The 17,774-nt window shown below is 36.3% G+C and overlaps 1 protein-coding gene across 1 annotated transcript in view; it reads right to left on the bottom strand.

Moving 5' to 3' along the window:
- Positions 1–17,774, bottom strand: part of LOC104157425 (probable helicase with zinc finger domain) — a gene marked incomplete at its 5' end in the record, with an annotated part of 44,663 nt that overhangs the window by 14,822 nt on the left and 12,067 nt on the right. Inside the window, 6 exon segments of the mRNA XM_009694742.1 lie at positions 3,445–3,649; positions 7,714–7,942; positions 8,911–9,094; positions 12,027–12,174; positions 14,638–14,783; positions 16,600–16,718. Coding sequence (XP_009693044.1) covers positions 3,445–3,649; positions 7,714–7,942; positions 8,911–9,094; positions 12,027–12,174; positions 14,638–14,783; positions 16,600–16,718 — 1,031 coding nt within the window.

Below are 17,774 nucleotides of genomic sequence, written 5' to 3'. Positions count from 1 at the left end.
TGAACTGTACATTAGAAAGGGATGTTAACAGAACTGAGTTATCCCTCCTACATGCTTAAGAGTTTACAGCATCAACTAGTTAATATTCATGAATTGTGAGAACATACTCAAATGCCGGTATGCTCTTAAGTCTTTTGCAGGATAGGAATATCTAACTTAATCTGGACCTAAGTACATTCACAAATTTAAAATAAATCTAAAACCCCTTTGATGCTGCAAAACTTCTGTTGCCCAGGAAATAAGTCTAGGCAGTTTTCCAGCAGTCTGAGCAAATTACTCAGGGTATAAAGACAGGTTGTTTGACAATGTTGACTCATGCATAAACCAGATTAAAGAACTGGTCTCTGAATTTTCCCCTCATTTTAAAAATGAATTATTAAAAAATAAAATAATAATTGCTTTTCATTGCAGTACTTAAAAGAAACCTGTTTATTCACTAAAGAGAGCAAAATTCAACCTAAAAATGTAGAGGAGCTACATGCCTTAATCACTCATGGTTAGTACAAGGCATTTCTGTATTTGTTACGCTGTCAGTGTCAAGCTGTATGTGCAGAAGTCTAACAAGTCTCTGTTCTACCTACCATACTTGTATTTTATAGGTGCAATATTTTTAAAACTGAAATAGCAAATAATTACATAAATTTGTAAGAATAGCTGTCCTGTTGAAAAGGAGCTTCAGCTAACAGTATCAGATTGGTAAATATAAGTCAACTGGGGCCGTTTGTAAGCTGGGGAAGGGAGGTTCTGGCTTTCTTTTGTCTTTTCCTTTTAATAGTTTTGATGGCTTAATGATTTTATAACAGTCTATTATTAACTTAACCATTATTGTTTCTCAAAGATTTCCACATCAAGGTTCATTTCCCTTCATATCTACAAAATACCTAAACCTACACTTTAACTGCTGGCAATTGAGAGCACTCCAGCACAGATACACTCAATTTCTTCCAAAAACTTGCTCCACCTTCACAGTTTAAAAATCCACATTACATAGAGGACTAGGACCAAGACTTAGTTGACTTCAGGCAGGCATCAGCCTCGTCACTCCTAGGATCCTCCTTTAGTCAAGAGACAGGAGAAGAGAGTATTCTCCAGAGCCTTAATCAGACCTGTGGTCCTTACTGACTGTTTAAAATGTCTAGGACAATGACGCATCCCGATTAAGTGCCTGAATCCAGGTCGAAAAGCTGGAGCACTGGCAGTGAGTGGAAGGTAGGCAGAGTTGTAAAATTCAGCGCCTAATTTACTGTACACTAACTACCCTGCGGGAAGCTCCAAGTTCTGAAAACTTTCCATTTCCACATCATCACCTTTAATAAAGGCTGTGCCTATCCAACTCTGCTGTTCCTTCCACAATTCCACCGTCCCCAGCCAAGCCACACAAACGCAGGTGAAGACAGATGCCCTCACAGACAGGGCTGCCACGAAGAGCAGCAGCCCACAGGTAGCCAGTTCTGTATTAGTTGTTTGCTTCTCAGACAGACAGGACTGAAACTTTTTTTCTTCTTTAGAAAATAAACAGCAAACAGGTTTTGAATGTCCTTACATAAATCCAAGAGCAATTCTGCTGAATAAGAAGGTGCCGTTTTTACAAAATCACTTTTCACTGCATGTGAAAAACAAGCCCTGAACTGTGTGACTGTCCATAAACTCACCACAAAACACTGTATTGGAGGCTGTTCTCATTTTTCACTACAAAATACACCAGCACTAGGTTTTTAATCTTTCATCTTTTAATGTTAAATATTGTATTTAGGAGGTCTAAAATAAGCAAAGTTAACCATCTGCTTTTAAAACTTGAGTAAAAGGAAATGTATCATTTATCACAGCCATTTTCTCTGTGTGTTATCTGCTCACTTTACTTCTGTTCTGCACATGCTAGCTGTCAATTGTATTCAGAGGGAAGAGATTTTATTATAATTATGATACAGGTGGTTTAAAGACTTCAGATCCTAAGCTGAAAATACAGTGCTGGCAGTTCGGAAGTGTTTCTTCTGATTTCTACAGCACAAGCGCTTCGTTTACTAACAAACTGGAAGGAAGAAAAATAAATAAACAGCACTCTATTCACAAGACTCTCACTTCCTCCAACCCTTCCCCCCCTTGTTTTTTTTTTAAATGTACTACACCTGCATTTTGAAATACTTTACTTTTATTTTAGGAAACAAACAAACAAAAAAATTAATAGTAATGTTCTATTATCAAAGAAAACGCATTCAATGCTGAAGGACTCATGAAAAATGAAAGTGCAGCAATGACTTTTTAAAGATAATAATTTTTTAATTTACAGTTTTCTGTAAGCCTGGTGTTTTGACTCATGACTAGACGCTTTAGAAATCTGGTGTTTGTTTCAGAAAGTAATACATCCTGATGAACAAACCAAACATTCTCACTTACAAACTCTCTTTTGGGAAGGACTGCCAAAGGGAAGGCTTTCTTTTTTGTACTGTTAAAAGTCAAAAAAACTGTCATAAAAGTTTCATTTAAATGATACAGCCTGCAACAAAAATGCAAAGCTATGGAAAATACGTATGTTTCTTCCTTCCTGTACAACAGAATTCATCACAAAACTGACAACCTGCATCTTAGTTGCACCTCTAAACACAATTTAATTAAATTATAACTCAAATGATTTTGAAATAAACTACAAAGAACTATTCAAATAGAATTAATTACTAATATATAATCTCCCCCAAAAAAGCTCTAAAATTTATTCTTTATCATCCTAAGGAAGCTATGTATTTTCATAGCTTCTTTACCTGTTTTTATAAAAACAGCTGATAAAATTACTGCTGAGTGGTAATTTCATCTCTCTGCCCTCTTGATGCTAATGAAATTTGGTCTTCTGAAGGATGTTATCAGCGAGTTAATCTAGGCAACATACTGTTTTACAACATACTTTTAGTTAAATCAAACAATTATCTTACATAAGTCCCTGAATTTTAAATGTGATTTTTAGAGCAAACCAAATCACTTTTGGTTTTTAGTTTATTGTTTCCTTGTACTCCTTGCAACTGTCTATTTCACCATGCTGTTTCTTGGGGTACAGTCAGAGCACAAGGTGCTTGGGATAGGGATTGTCTCTTGTTCAGAGGGTTTAATTTGGCTTATCTAAATACTGAGGCCAAGATCCACGGTTGAAGTTCATCAGGGTCATTGCAACACAGTCAATGAACGCAACAGAGTGACCCAAGGGATGCATTTTAGTAAGGAAATAAGGCTTGGACATCCCCAAGCTATATTGCTAAATACTGTATTATAATACAAACGTAGAGCTTTCACTTGAAAATGATGAGGATCCCTCTGGAATTTGCATTCATATCTGATTGCATTGATGGGATTTTAAAACAAACAGCTTGTTCCTTAAACATTTTATATCATTTCTCAAAAGGCATTTCTACATTCACTTTCAGTTTCTGACAAAATTCATCATCAGTAAAACTTTACCTTTGGTGGTGACTGCTGTTGTTTGGTGGTATTTGCTGAATGTTGATGCCGAAGAGCTCGGGGGATAAACTCAGGAGCCAGTGGGTTCAACACATAAGTTTTCTTTAACTCCAAAGCTTCCAATTGAGCTTTGATCTGTTCAAATGTGATACCGTGGAGACTTTCATTCTCGTGACATAGGGCAATAAACCTTTCCCAAAATTTCCTACGGAAACAATTTTTAGAAACAATAAGAAGGAGTAAGACTCGATGGCTGTTATCAAAATTAAAACAGATTTAATATAACTGTGTGACATTTTTATTTTTTTGTGTATGCTCATTTTACACACCAAGCCATCCATCCTGTAATCTGATCGACGCATCTGAACCCCACAGCATAATGCAAAGCTCCCCAGTCATTTAAAATGGACATACAAGTCTGTCCATGCATATCAGATCACAGCACTGGCTGTGTATCACATTTAACATTAAGGTCACGGACAGGTCTAACTTGGAATTTTTTCCTAGAAAACCAAACACAGTGAACACAATCCTTAAAATTCTGGAAAGCATGTGATTTATGGAATTTATTAAAGGTCAAAGAGTCACAGGGATTATATAGATTCTCAGCCCCAAAAGATGCCAAAAAGATTCCATGAATTTAGGCAGATCATTCAATTCCAGCGTCACAAATACCAAAGTTGCGATATACCCTAAAAACTACTCTTGTGAAACACTTCAGAGTCACGTGGAGATTAACATGTCAGGAATATCTAGAGGGCCTTTGAGATCCTCTGGTGGAAAACAAATAAAACCATAAATTTTATTGTGTGTCAGATATTTCTGTAACATATAGAAGAAATTTCAAGCCAGAAAGACAACCATCAGATGACAGGTGACTTTATGTAAATTCTGTACCTAGCTTTTTGGAGGGTGGAAGGGTTATTTAAACCATGTAAAATAAAAGAACACTCTAAGTGTCTTCTGCTTCTCATGACATGTCTTTCTATTGCTTATTTAAAAAGTCTTTACATTTTTAACATACACAGCAGGATTACACAAAAAATTTACAAATTTTTTTTTTTTAAACCTCAAAGGAACTTTTTGAGTCAAGATACTTAAGTTTAAAAGATATTTAAATCAGGCCTGAAGATGTCACTTTAAAAGAGAAAACAAAACAAAACAAAAACAATTGAGCTGTTCTCTTTCAAAAAAATCAAGAGTAATGAAAGTTATTGAAAAAGAGTATTAAAAAGACAATGATCTTAAAGGTGTGCTTGACTATAAGTCACTCTAGTTCTCCCTTCAGTAATAAGGTCTGGCCTATATGCAAGCATTGTTATTTCCCCAAAACCTGTAAAGTGAGACATTACTGAACACTAATTTTAACAGCAGTGTCACATTTTGCTGAGTAGCTGGCTTTGTGGAAAAGAATAAATGTCTTCCTTGGAAGAATACTTTAAATTTACTGATGTATTTAAGAATTCAAAATAGTTTCCTCTAAAAGCCCATCTTCTGTTGTGATTTTTACAGAGTCGAGAAATGATCTTTTCAAATTCAGGATGCAAGATGGCCCTTTTTCTGCATTTCACTGTAAGGCAAATATTTCTTGCAAGGTTTTAAGTGAGGATTATAATCCAAAATTAAATAATTCACTGGGATGCTCTAATGATAGAACTCCCTCTGATTAATCAATTCAGTCACCAAACCTACTGCCAAGTACCTCAAATCCACTGAGTCCCATCTACTTTTGCTTAAAATGCCCCAAGCAGTCTCGCTACACATGGAACACTTGTACTGGGGTGTAAGAACAGAGAATAAAATACTGCTGTCTCGGTCTTACAGTGTGCTCTGGAGTTTAAAGGGAGTGTCTGCCAAAACAGCCCTGTCTAGTCTGATACTAACACACAGAAATGTAATGATTACCCCGGGCATACTTCACAAAGCTCTCTACAACTATCGTTACAGAGTCTTGACTCATTTTGACAGGTATTAGAATATTTATAAAATTCAAGTACTCTCTAAACTTTTTTTGAGGTCTGTTTTTCCTAACGAAATGTCACTTTTCAGACTTCTATACTCCTGTTGTACTAAAAAAGAACCATCTTTCAAGCAGCATGCCTGAGCCCCTCCAGCATTATTTTCAAAGAGTGAATGTTCAATTATTCAGTGAAACAAGACAATGGTGTATTAAAGGGAAAGGCTTGAGATACATCTCAATAAAGCTCCTGTGCTCCTTGTTTCTTAATTATCTTTTTGTTTTATAATTTTGAACAGCTATACATATATAAACAGCTGCTGGTCTTCAAAAGACAAACGCATTCCTTAACTGCCAAGACTGTAACTTATGTACCATGCTCATAGCCTATACTTTTATTTTAGTTAAGTTTTTGCATGCTCTATTTCAGATATTTTGAAGGAGCCATACTTGGAGAAACTGCTGAGTCCCCCCGTTTGAAAACCGGGTCCCCTTTGGGTATCGTAATTTAAAACCTCAACACTCAGGCTTATGTGAAAATTCAACAGATGATCTTTCTCACTGGAATTTAGAGAGAATAAGACACATGGTCATTCTCCAACAAAAGCTGTATTTAGACAGATGGTTAGAGAACCGATAATGGTCCTAGGTGCTAGCTAGGCTAACTAGGGATTAACCAACTCTGACTTACGTAACACTGCACATCCTGGACCCCAATTTAGGGAAGACGAAGCAAAATTTATCAAATAAGAGTAATTTCTGAACAAACGGCAAGAGAAATCTCAGTCAGCATAGCATGGCAGCCTCTGCAGCTAAGTATCTCTGCAGCCTAAGTTGATGAACTAGAGACTGCACGAGCAGACTGTTAGAGACACTCATCATTTGTGGATCAAGTGCTCAGGAGGCACAGAGTGCTCTCATCAATTAGTTTCATAAACCAGACCATGTCTAAAAAATACCAAGCAGGTAATGGGAAAAGTGAAATAAACCCACAACCATTATTTCTCTTTTAATAAGATGTTATTAGCAGTTTAGAGCAGATCACTGTATTAGTGTACAGACACTCTTGACGGGTAGCCAGCAGATAAGTGGTTAAATTCAGGTTATATTTTGTAATGCAGTAAACAAAGGTTTGGTTTCCATTTGGGGTTTTCAATTCTAATCTTTGAAAACCACATCCATCTTCAATACAGTAGAAGAATACTGCTCAGGAAAGTAGAACACAACACAGATGTAACAACTGACTAATACGTATTTTTAGCTTTATTTTAATAATGTAGTCAGTGCACTGTTTCCTCTCTTCGAGAAATAAGCCTCAGGGTTTCTCTCTGATCATCTCAAAATTTCAGCTCTTCCATCGAAAAAGAAATTTTTGAAGAACAAGAACTCAGTATCCTTAAAATCAGTGTTTACATCTCTCAGCTTTTTTCTCATTTCTTCATTTAGGTCTATAAAAAGTAAATTCACTCAAATCTTAACAAGTTTTTTCCTAGTGTCATGAAGACATATAAAAACATAAATAATGGTTTTCAAGTCTTCTACCTTCATAAGACTGCCTTAATATTCAACTTTAAAATACTACATTACATCACAATTTTTAACTCCAAATTATATATTATTTTTATTTACGTGTAAAATTATAAGGTATACCAAAAAACCCCCACTAGAAAATAAAATTAAGCATCTTCAATTGTTACTGTCAAGTAAAAATTAGAGCAACTATAAATACATTTAAAAAGTTTATCAATGACCAGGTGGTAGATGTCTCACTTTTTCTCTGTAGGCTGTTATACATGATGACACCATGACACTGGATAAGAAGGCAAAATCAGAACAAAACAAAAAAACTAACAAAAAAGCCAGACTTCTTCACTCATAGAGGATATTAAAATGCTCTCCCTCTCATCTGTAGTGGTTTTCTTCACTAGCATTGGGGGAAAAGAAGGGGGGGGAAAAAAAAAAAAGGGTCCCCTGTTCCCTGTCAGCAAGCCTTACTAACCAGGGGACAGAGCAGCCCTTGCACAGCTGCATGCTTCCAGCTCCACAGGAGCTTTGGTAGATGGCATCATAGCAGATTCAAGCCTCAGCAAGAGCTCAGAACACAACTAATGCTTTACCATCTTTTTGGTATTTCTACGCATACACACGAAGAATTTCAATTTCATTATACCATTATTTTAAGCGTTTAAATCTATTGTGTCTTATTTGGCACCTAAAAGAACATCCATCATTTTACAAAACCCATCAGTCACAGATAAATACGTTTTCTAGTATCCTTAGCCCTGATTGACTAAGGAACATACACGAAGTACCTGCATCTTCCAATGGAACATAAAGCAATAGGATCTCCCACCACAGCTACCAAGGATTGTGCTCTTGTAATGGCAGTGTTGAGAAGTTTGTAATTAGACAGAAAACCATAATCCAAGTCTTCTGTTGAATCCTCCAGTAACTGCTCTTTCCTTTTAATTGGTGTTTGCTTATGTTTGCATGTATGCCGTGTTCGTACTGTGCTCAGAAACAAAACTCTAAACTGTTTTCCTAAAATGAAACAAAAAACAAATGTCTGAGATAATTGTAGCTATTTCTGCTAGTAACACAATCAGACCACTGTACTTGCCAGCCAGATTTCACACCTAGATATTCTGAAGAACTGATAGCTACCCTTCACACGAAGAGCTTTATGCAAGAATAATAAGATTTAAAATTTTTAAAAGATGCACTATAAATAGCATATCCTATTACAAGAATATTTCCTCTGTAAAAAACTTATTTTTCATCCTGATATGAATCACTCCAGAACTTTCTAAAATGCTAATTATCTTTACAATGTTGCCAATCAGCCAATAACATATCTTAGATTTATTTATTCTACCTTAAAAAAAAGTAGTTCTGGACTTTCTTGTTTCAGATTTAAAAATCTCTCAAATATACGAATATCTACCATGAAAAACCAGAACACACCACTCACTGTCACTCAGTTACTTTATTATCTTCCTTTGTTCATTACTGACTGAAAGTGCAACCTAGCAACAGTCTATGCCTACACAAAATTCTTGTTATCAATGTGATTCCAGGAACAAATACCTAAAATTTGTGGACCCCTTTTTACAGTCTATTCAACAAATAAAAATAAAAATAAAAAAATCAGTAAAACATTGAGGCTAAAGCCTTGTTACATTTTTATTTCAACTGTTTTTCCCCTTAAGATGAAAATCCATCCGTTTTCACATTTTTCACTGAATCAATTCATTTTTTAAGTAAGTTTGAACTCAATTTTGAAAGAAGATAAATCTCACATCCATGAGTTTATTGCATTGGTATTCAATGTTGGAATAACATCTAATCAGCAGCATATTTGCTAGCTTCATTTTGGTTTTTATGGGCTGTATCACAGCTCTCCTTTTGTTATGACCATTTTAAGATTATTTTAGTAAGTCTTACGTAACTTCACCAGTCACATTTTTCACTTCCTTAGCATATCTTTGAGACATGTAACTATTACTTACCCTGAACATTTAGCACTCTCTCTACACTGACATCAGACAGTCTTTTCTTCCGAAGCTCAGCCCGAATTCTAAACACTTGATCCGCATAAGGTGTTACGACACCTATACTGCCATCATCCAATTTGCCCCAGGCAACAGGCCATTTTCTTCTTAATTCTTCAACACGCTCTACTACTTCAAACACCTTAAAAGAAAGTCAGAATTCTTAAAAGTATGCTCCACTGAAGATCATTCTCTGATATGGAAAGAGAGTTTGAATTTTAAAGCTCTAAAACACTTACACGACACAGTATTATATAGCCTTACTGAACAAGCAATACTACTATTGCATTCTACAGTAATATTCTAAAATATCATGTATTAAAACATTGTATTTACTATAAAGTACCTTTTTTTAATCTGGAAATAAAAGCTTGCCCACAAAAACGTCACCTTTAAAGTACAAGCTTGGAAGTTATGTTAATAATTTTAATTTTCATGCTTATGTTCTTACAGAAATGTCAAGTGCAGTAGGACCTTTCTTATCGTACTTTATCTAATTTGCAAAAGTAAATATATTGCCTAAATAGGGATTATTTTATTTTTATTCAGGATTTTACATACGTCATATTAGAGTTTGATAACTCTAGAAAGAGAATATGTATACCAGAGCACAATCACTTCCCATTCCAAAGGATATCATCAGGAGTTTCAGATTATTCATCAACAGCTAGTTCATCTCTATGAAATACTATTAAGTGGGCTACCTGAGAAAAGTAATGAGTAATAAAAACTGAAAACCTCCTCCTGTGATGAGATAGGCTCAAAGTGACCTCCTGTAAAAATCACCAGGCATAGCAGCTTCTGTTTCAACACACTGAACAGAGAAACTGCACTATAGAAGGTATTTCCGAACAACTTTATGGAAGGTTTGTGGTTCCCCTGCCCCTTTTTTTTTTTTTTTTTTTTAACATTTACATTCAATACGTCATTCAAAAAATGCCAGTATGTCATTCAATAAATATTTATCCAGCTATTTAAAGCATGATAACTGATGAATGCAGTTTTCCCATAGCATCACAAATGCAAGCTCAGCCTCGTAATGGAAGCTAGGCAGATAGTCTTTCCTACATGAACCTTAAGTATTCTTAACTTTTTTCTCTTCCCTATTCATCCAGTTATCTTTGGCTGTGGGAAAGGGGTGTTAAAAATAAACTTAATGCTCTTAAGCTTTTATATTATCTCTTCTTCAAACTGGTAAGTGGGAATTCTAGGGACTTCTATGGACATTTCAGGAATGTGAAAAGTGGTACAAATCACAATGGGTATGTAAAATAGTATAAACCATAGTAGTTTCTAACTGCTAAAAGTATGTTGTTTCATGCTGAGTTTTTAGCATAAGCAGATCTTAGATATGACACACGTTCTCATTTAAGTATTTATTTTTAAAAAATAAATCTAAACCGAACAGTTTATTGAAAAACTCAGGAATTTAAAAAAAAATCAGGAGGAAACTAATACAGCAAAAAAAGATCTATTAAGCCTCAAAAAGTCACAAATCGTTTATTTTTGATAACTTCAAATTTTCAGAGACCAGTGAATATATGTGGTTGGTTTTGAACAAGTCCTGAATATAACTTTTTGCAACATAAATTCTTGCATTTAAGAACTAGTTCTACTAACAAAGGATATTAGAATAAACTTTGATATCTATAAAAAACATAGCACAAATACAACGATCTTTTGCAGATTCTCTGGTAAGCTTCTCTGAAAGCATATAGCTTCAGGATATGTATTTAGAATTAACACCATATAGAGAGATTTTAGAATTAAGACCAAAAAGAGAAAGTATATTTTCCAGGTTAATAGTTAATACAGGCACCAATGAACCATAAGATGTCTCAATGCAAATGTCCATTAAGGGTCAAACAGCAAAAAATCTCCCTCGTCATCTGAATTTCAGTCTTTAATGTTGGTGTTTAAGCAGCCGTTGTCCTTCATTTCTGCCTGTAGCTACTAATGACTCACAATTTTCAGAGAGTTACTTGGCCACTGAAGATATTTTTAGGTTTTTTACAACTTTCTTTAAATGGCAAAGCAATCCAAGTAGATTAATGAAAGTAGTCAGGTGCCTTCAGTTTTTTTTCAGTGATGTGTCCAGAACTCATTGGAGCTTCTTATTTAATTAGATATTTTAATACATCAAAGAATGCATAACAAGTGCAACATAATAACAACAAAAAGGTTAGAAATTGTGCATCAGATGAACTGCACCATGATCAACAAGGGGAAACACAGACAGCTCTGCAGTGCTTCATAACAAACACTGCTGCTAAACCGCCACCTAACTTCTGTTAAAATTCCTCATAAGTTTAAGAAAATTAGTGATCTTTCTTCGTTTTTCTTTAAATGTCAGGGACATTTCTTATGACATATTTTTAGTGGGGAAAAAAAAAAGGAGTTGGGTCAACCCTCCCTTAACTTGAAGTGATTGGAAAGAGGCATCTTCCACTACAAAAAGTATTACAAAGTCGAGGGGGTGAGGTGGTGTGTGTGTTTGTTTTTTGTTTGGTTTTGTGAGTTTTGTTTATTTTTTTTTTAATTCAAGGGAAGGAACAAGAATGAAAGTAATTTTTGAAGAATACCAATAAATCTGTGTGAAACAAGCATATTGAGAGTAAGTTCTCACCTAAAAAAAAAATCTCATCTGCACATGATCAGTTAGACACTGATCCTAAACATATTAAAGCAAGTATGAAATGCTACTCCAGAGGACTGAGTGGGAACATTTCTACAACAGTCAAAGAAATCTCAGGTTTACTTCAAATTGCAGTTACTCTCAGTTGCTAAGATACATCCATCAGAATGTCACAAGAATTATCAGGAAAGACATCCTGAAGAATGAGCCTGAGAGAACTATATGCAGCTTGCAATTTGCAAAGAGAAAAAGAAGATAAATTTGTGGAAACGTTTACTACAATTGCAGTGTTCACTACTTCATGTTTAGCAAACTCCATGTTCCCCTCTCCAAGTAGAGGACAATTTATGTCTTCTACCTACCCTGAGCATAAACCAATAAATTTGGGGGGAGTAGAGCTTTAAGAAAACAATCAAGAACAAAGCCAAAGAAGAGTTACCTCTGCATTATTGTAAAAAGCTGTACTATTTTTTTCTTGTACATCTTCTCCACGTGCTGTGAAGAAAGTCAAAGGGTAGAAATCTTTGTGTGCTGGCTGCTTTCCACTTGCCATCAATTTGCCTTCATAGAAAAGTTCTGATGTATAACTGTAACAAGGCAAAACAGAATAAAATGTGGAGTCTACATATGAGCTCACTGATAAAATATGCAACTCTCATTGATAAAATATGCAATCACAAAATACTTCACAAGGAAAACAGAACCGCTGATTACTACTCTGCATCTTCAAGTGACTTCTCTGAACTGATATTTCCACACTACAGATGGAGCAGAGGGCACTAAAAATATGCTCTTCCAACACTTTTTCCTACAAAGGCAGTATTTTCTTCTATCTAAAGCTTGACAAAGTCACGAACATTCTCACTAATGTTTCACTCGAAAGTTGTGGCAGCTTGAAACTGGGCAAAAGGAACACTTGCTGTCTGGCACTGGTTATTCCCCAGGCTGGCAGGACAATGAGCCTGCTTGTATCAGTTAAGAGTTGTTGAACTTGGAAGATAAATTTACTAAAGATTCCATGCATACTGAGCACAATGCAGGACAAGCGTTCAGCTTTCAGGCAAGCTTTTCCTCTGTGACTTCTAGTCTATCTATGCTGCTAGTCATCAGAAACACAACCAGAACATACTTCCTCTGCTGGCAGCAGCCATTACAGAAGCTGGCTGACTGAAAAAGAAATGAGGCAAGAACTACTTTCATAGTGAAAAGTAGGAGGGAAGGCAGCAAACTGAGTGCAACAAGACAAAAAGCCAGCAAGAAGCGACTGCAGATTACTATCGGTAGCATTCTAAGTACTGTATACTATTGCATGCACAATAGAGCTAAGCTAATCTACTAGCATTCATTAATTAGTGAATTCTGGTATAATCTAACTTCTGAATGCTCAAAAGCAGGGGCCTGTGCAGTCAGCGGGCCCCTGGAGTTCTTGCAGGCTTCCAACTATCGCAGCTTAAGATGCAAATAGCTGGTCACAGAAAAGCTAAAGAACCTAGTCTGCTACCAAATCATCGTCAAACAACTGTGGTCCACTACTGACCAGAACTGGCTTACACTGCACAATCCTGAAGAACATGCCACTCTTCTGCTGATTGAGTTGCAGCAGTCTACTGCTGCCAATGAGCAAATTAATTTCTTTAATTAATTAATTTCTTCTGCAAATTAATTCTTAGCAATGAGTTCTCATTAAACAATAAAACACCTTTTCTACAAGGACTGTTTTTTTCAATTAGAGCTCCAAAGTCAGGCTGAACTAATGGCTTGCTCTTAATTTCTTTTGGTCTCTTTTCTTGAGTTAGATAGGTATGATTAATGAGCCCACCATGAACCATCTTCCTACACTTATTTCTGTCTTAAGTGCCATGGTCCCATTTGTCAGGAGAAATTCTGCATTTTAAAAAAAAAGTAGCCTTGATACAATCTCCTAAACAGACCACCAGAGTATTTAGCAGTTTTCATTTCACACAGCAATACTTCCTATTGGAGTTAGGCACACTGGACTTTCACTAGACAGCCAACTAGCCCCAGTAGTACTTCTGCAATCCTTACCTCCATGTTCAACACAGTGGATCTTTCCAGGAACTCCCTGTCTCAACTCCAACTGCTGAAGTGTATTTTCATGATCTGAGACAAATTTCATGGAAGTGATCTCTAACCAAAAGCTGAAACGATCACTTCCTTTTCAGATTCTCTCTCATTTTGAACTTATAATTTCAAGAAATGTGTAAGAATTTTAGCATCACTCAGTCTAGAATTATAAAGTCCATAAAATGAAGACAGATCAAGCTGTGTAACAAAATATGTTACAGTCTCACTTTTGATTCCCCAGAACGCTTAAATACTACTGTTTTTGCTTTGAACACAGCGATAACCTGATTAGTATGACTGGATACTAACATAATATTCCTCAGTACATATTTGAGCCAGGATTTAAACTTTAGCATTTTTCCCCATGATTGCACTTATTCTTTCTAGTACAGCTCATGGATGAGCTCATTACACTTGCAGCCATTAGTTTATCATAGCATAAAAATGCAAGCCCACTGATTAATGTGCTTGAAAGAAATAACAAAAGAAGACGACAGGAAAGAAACATGGCCAAAATTCGACTTATTTTTTCTCTTCATATTTGTATATCCATATGTTCCTTACATTGCACACAGATTACCATTCCACGATAATCCATCTCAGCAATTCTAAAATTCTGAAACAGTTCAAAGAAACACAGATCCTATATAATATATTGCATAACATTTAAAAATGGAAAGTTAGCTCTTCTTTGGCTTAGTGTGCAAGCTTTGCAGCCAAAGCATCCCCACGTGAATGAGGGGCCTGTAATACAACTAACCGAACCCCTGGCATCTGTTCCAGGAGATTGTATTTCAACCTAGTAACAACAAATTACTCTACTAATTAACTTTGAAACAACTAAGATTTCATTACAGAAACACCGTAATACATCTCTTCATTCAGCTGTGCTTGGCTCAAGAGTTGTTTTGTTCACTCACACCAGTCAAAGAAACACATGATACAGTGAAAAAGTTCACACCTACTTGATGATAGCTTCATGGGAGCGATAGTTCTCACACAGCAAGATCCTGCATGGAAATTCTGCCGGGTAGTGCTCATAGAGCCGATCAAGCAATGAAACATGAAGGTTTCTTTCCCTGGCAAATTCACTGTAGACAAAAGGACTGAGCTGTAATAGACACACACACACAAAGAAAATGTAACTAAATATGTGGACTTGGAATTTCATGCTCCCAACATACGTATTTTGCATCAAAAATGAAACCTTACTTTTACTGTACATTCATAGTTGGAACACATATACCATGGCTATTCCATAGAAATGCCCATCGTACTGTAAAAGTGACAGAAGACCAGCATGCTCTTAAAGGAACAATAAAACATTCAATAACCATGTAAAGAGAAGAACCTTTATATCCAAGTTTTCTTCTTTGTGGCTTGCAGAGATGAGTAACTCAAAGCACAGAGCTGTTATTTCAAACAAAACAAAACACACCCAAACAAAACCAAACCAAACTCACCAAAACAAAACTGTGTTTTGAAATACATTACAATGTTACCCTGACAATCACTTTAGAGTTAAGTTACTACCACAAATAGTACAGATCAGAAAACACAGAACTTTGCAACACAATTTTAAAAAGTTAAATAGAAAGTCGTTGGAAAAACTAAAACCCAAACGGCCTAGTTACTATTACACTAAACTACTACTGGGCTTGTTTAACAATAAAATCACCATCTATTACACCAGGAAAAATAGAACCAAAGATGATGAAAAAAGATTTTTAAAATAAAATTTTAAAATGTAGAAATTAAACCAATCTATTTTTTCATTATGAATACATACAATTCGGATTCGGAGTTTCACTTCAGATAAATATTAGTTTTAGAAATTTAAATACTGGATACCTCAGAGTAGCTTCTGGAAGAAGCTGAGCTATAGAACAGCTCTTTACGCACGTAGTCTGAGACACACAAGCCAAGTCAAGTCTCTAGCCATCCAGCTGGGCTGGCTGATGTGATCTAGCTTGAAGTGGTAAGAATTCCAACCTCTTAAAAAGCACTTTTGAGATCTGTATTTAAAAAAGCACTACCCCAATGCTTGGGATTACTATTATCGTGACTTGAAATGACCTAGTAACATGAAATCACTGGTGGCAACACTACTCTAAGTTTACTACTATACCAAAGGAAAAATCTACTCTATTGCTATTGTGAAATGTCAAGAGAATTAAAGGCAAATCTATAAAAACAAATAATCTGACCTAAATCAACAAAGCAAGTAAAGCTGACTTTCTCAAGTATGCTTTCTCATGCCTACAGGCTGCAAAATGACATGCATAATCTGAGTTTTAAACTCTTCCGAACTCTTTAAACAAAGCAATTCCTAGGCACATCACAGTAAGATAAAGGCACTGATTAGTTTCAGTTTCCCATTTCTTACTTGTTCAAATCCTTACCAGATTATGATGCCTCTAATAAGAAAAAAAGTTGTCTAAATTATAATACACATTCTCTATATTCTTCAATTCTTCCAAAAATCAACAGGGAATACCAATCATAAAAAGTAGAAGAAAATCCTACCATGACTGTAATAATAACTATCCCCATATCTTATGCAAATAATACCCCTTGAATTTTCCTTGGCTTCCCCATCTACTATATGGCTGGTAAAAATTATGCATCTCCCTCTTTAAAATGAAATTTTCCTTGCATATAGTTCAGCGGCTGAGCAGGCCCAAGTCTGTTCTATCCCAGATTTCCTATGTAACCTTGGACAACTCACATGCTTTTTGCCTCAATTCCCTTAGTGTAAAATGGAGACAACAGCATATTCTCACTTAGCAGAAATACTGTGAGTCTACGTTAGAGATTATGAGGTATTCGCATACCACAGAAATTTGGAGCAGATAAGTAACTTAAATATATAAATACAAATATTATATATACACACACTTTACATTCAAATATTCTATAGCTCTTACCTGCATATGGTCTCCAGCCAAGACAATTCTTGTGTTTTTATTAGCTAATGCTAGAGGCATAATAGTTTCGCACTCCATAGCTTGCGCAGCTTCATCTAACAGAATGTGTGTAAAAAAACCTGTAAAACAGGTATCAGCAAATAAATGAAACTTGAAATATGATACAATAAACAGTGATAACAATACAAGAAAATGTACTGAAAGTTCTGTATTCTGATAGTAACAAAAACTATAAAAAATTCAGTATGGCTTATACAAATTAATTTCTAGCAACTACCAGAAACCACACAATTTTCAAATCCATCAAATGACCAGTGGTCAACTGATTGCCAGTGACATTAGCAGCAGCCCACAGATCTGCCTCTTTCTTCTGATATACATGAAGTTAAACAAGCGTTTTCCCTAAAGTCCATCTAGTTCCAACCCCCCTGCCAGGGGCAGGGACACCTTCCACCAGACCACCTTGCTCAAAGCCCCATCCAGCGTGGTCTTGAACACTTCCAGGGATGGGGCATCCACAGCTTCTCTGGGCAACCTGTTCCAGTGCCTCACCACCCTCATCATGAAGAATTTCTTGCCTATATCTAATCTAAATCTTCCAGTTTAAAGCCATTGCCCCTTGTCCTATCACTCCATGCCCTTGTCAAATGTCCCTCCCCAGCTTTCTTGTAGGTCCCCATTAGGTACTGGAAGGATGCTCTAACATCTCCCTGGAGCCTTCTCTTCTCCAGGCTGAACAACCCGAACCCTCTCAGCCTGTCTTCATAGGAGAGGTACTCCAGCCCTCGGATCATCTTCGTGGCCTCCTCTGGACTCGTTCCAATAGGTCCATGTCCTCCTTGTGCTGAGGACCCCAGAGCTGAAGGCAGTACTGCCGAAGGGGGTCTCACCAGAGCGGAGTAGAGGGGGAGAATCCCCTCCCTCGACCTGCTGGTTCACACTGCTTTGGATGCAGCCCAGGATGCAGTTGGCTTTCTGGGCTGCAAGCGTGCATTGCCAGGTCATGTTGAGCTTCTTGAGCTCTATCTGAGCTCTCCGTATCAAGAGGAAATGTCTCTTGGCAGACCTCCCTCAGTAGGTTTCTCAAATCTGAAAATCTTTTCATCATCATGAGGCTTGAAGAGCTTTGGACAATGACAATGAAAAGGACTTCCTCATGTACTTGAGTCCTATTA

The sequence above is a fragment of the Cariama cristata genome, unplaced genomic scaffold (genome assembly GCF_000690535.1).
Source record: "Cariama cristata isolate BGI_N322 unplaced genomic scaffold, ASM69053v1 scaffold17482, whole genome shotgun sequence".
Taxonomy (NCBI): Eukaryota; Metazoa; Chordata; class Aves; order Cariamiformes; family Cariamidae; genus Cariama; species Cariama cristata.
The sequence above is the reverse complement of the archived record's forward strand: the minus strand, read 5'-3'. Positions and strand labels throughout refer to the sequence as shown.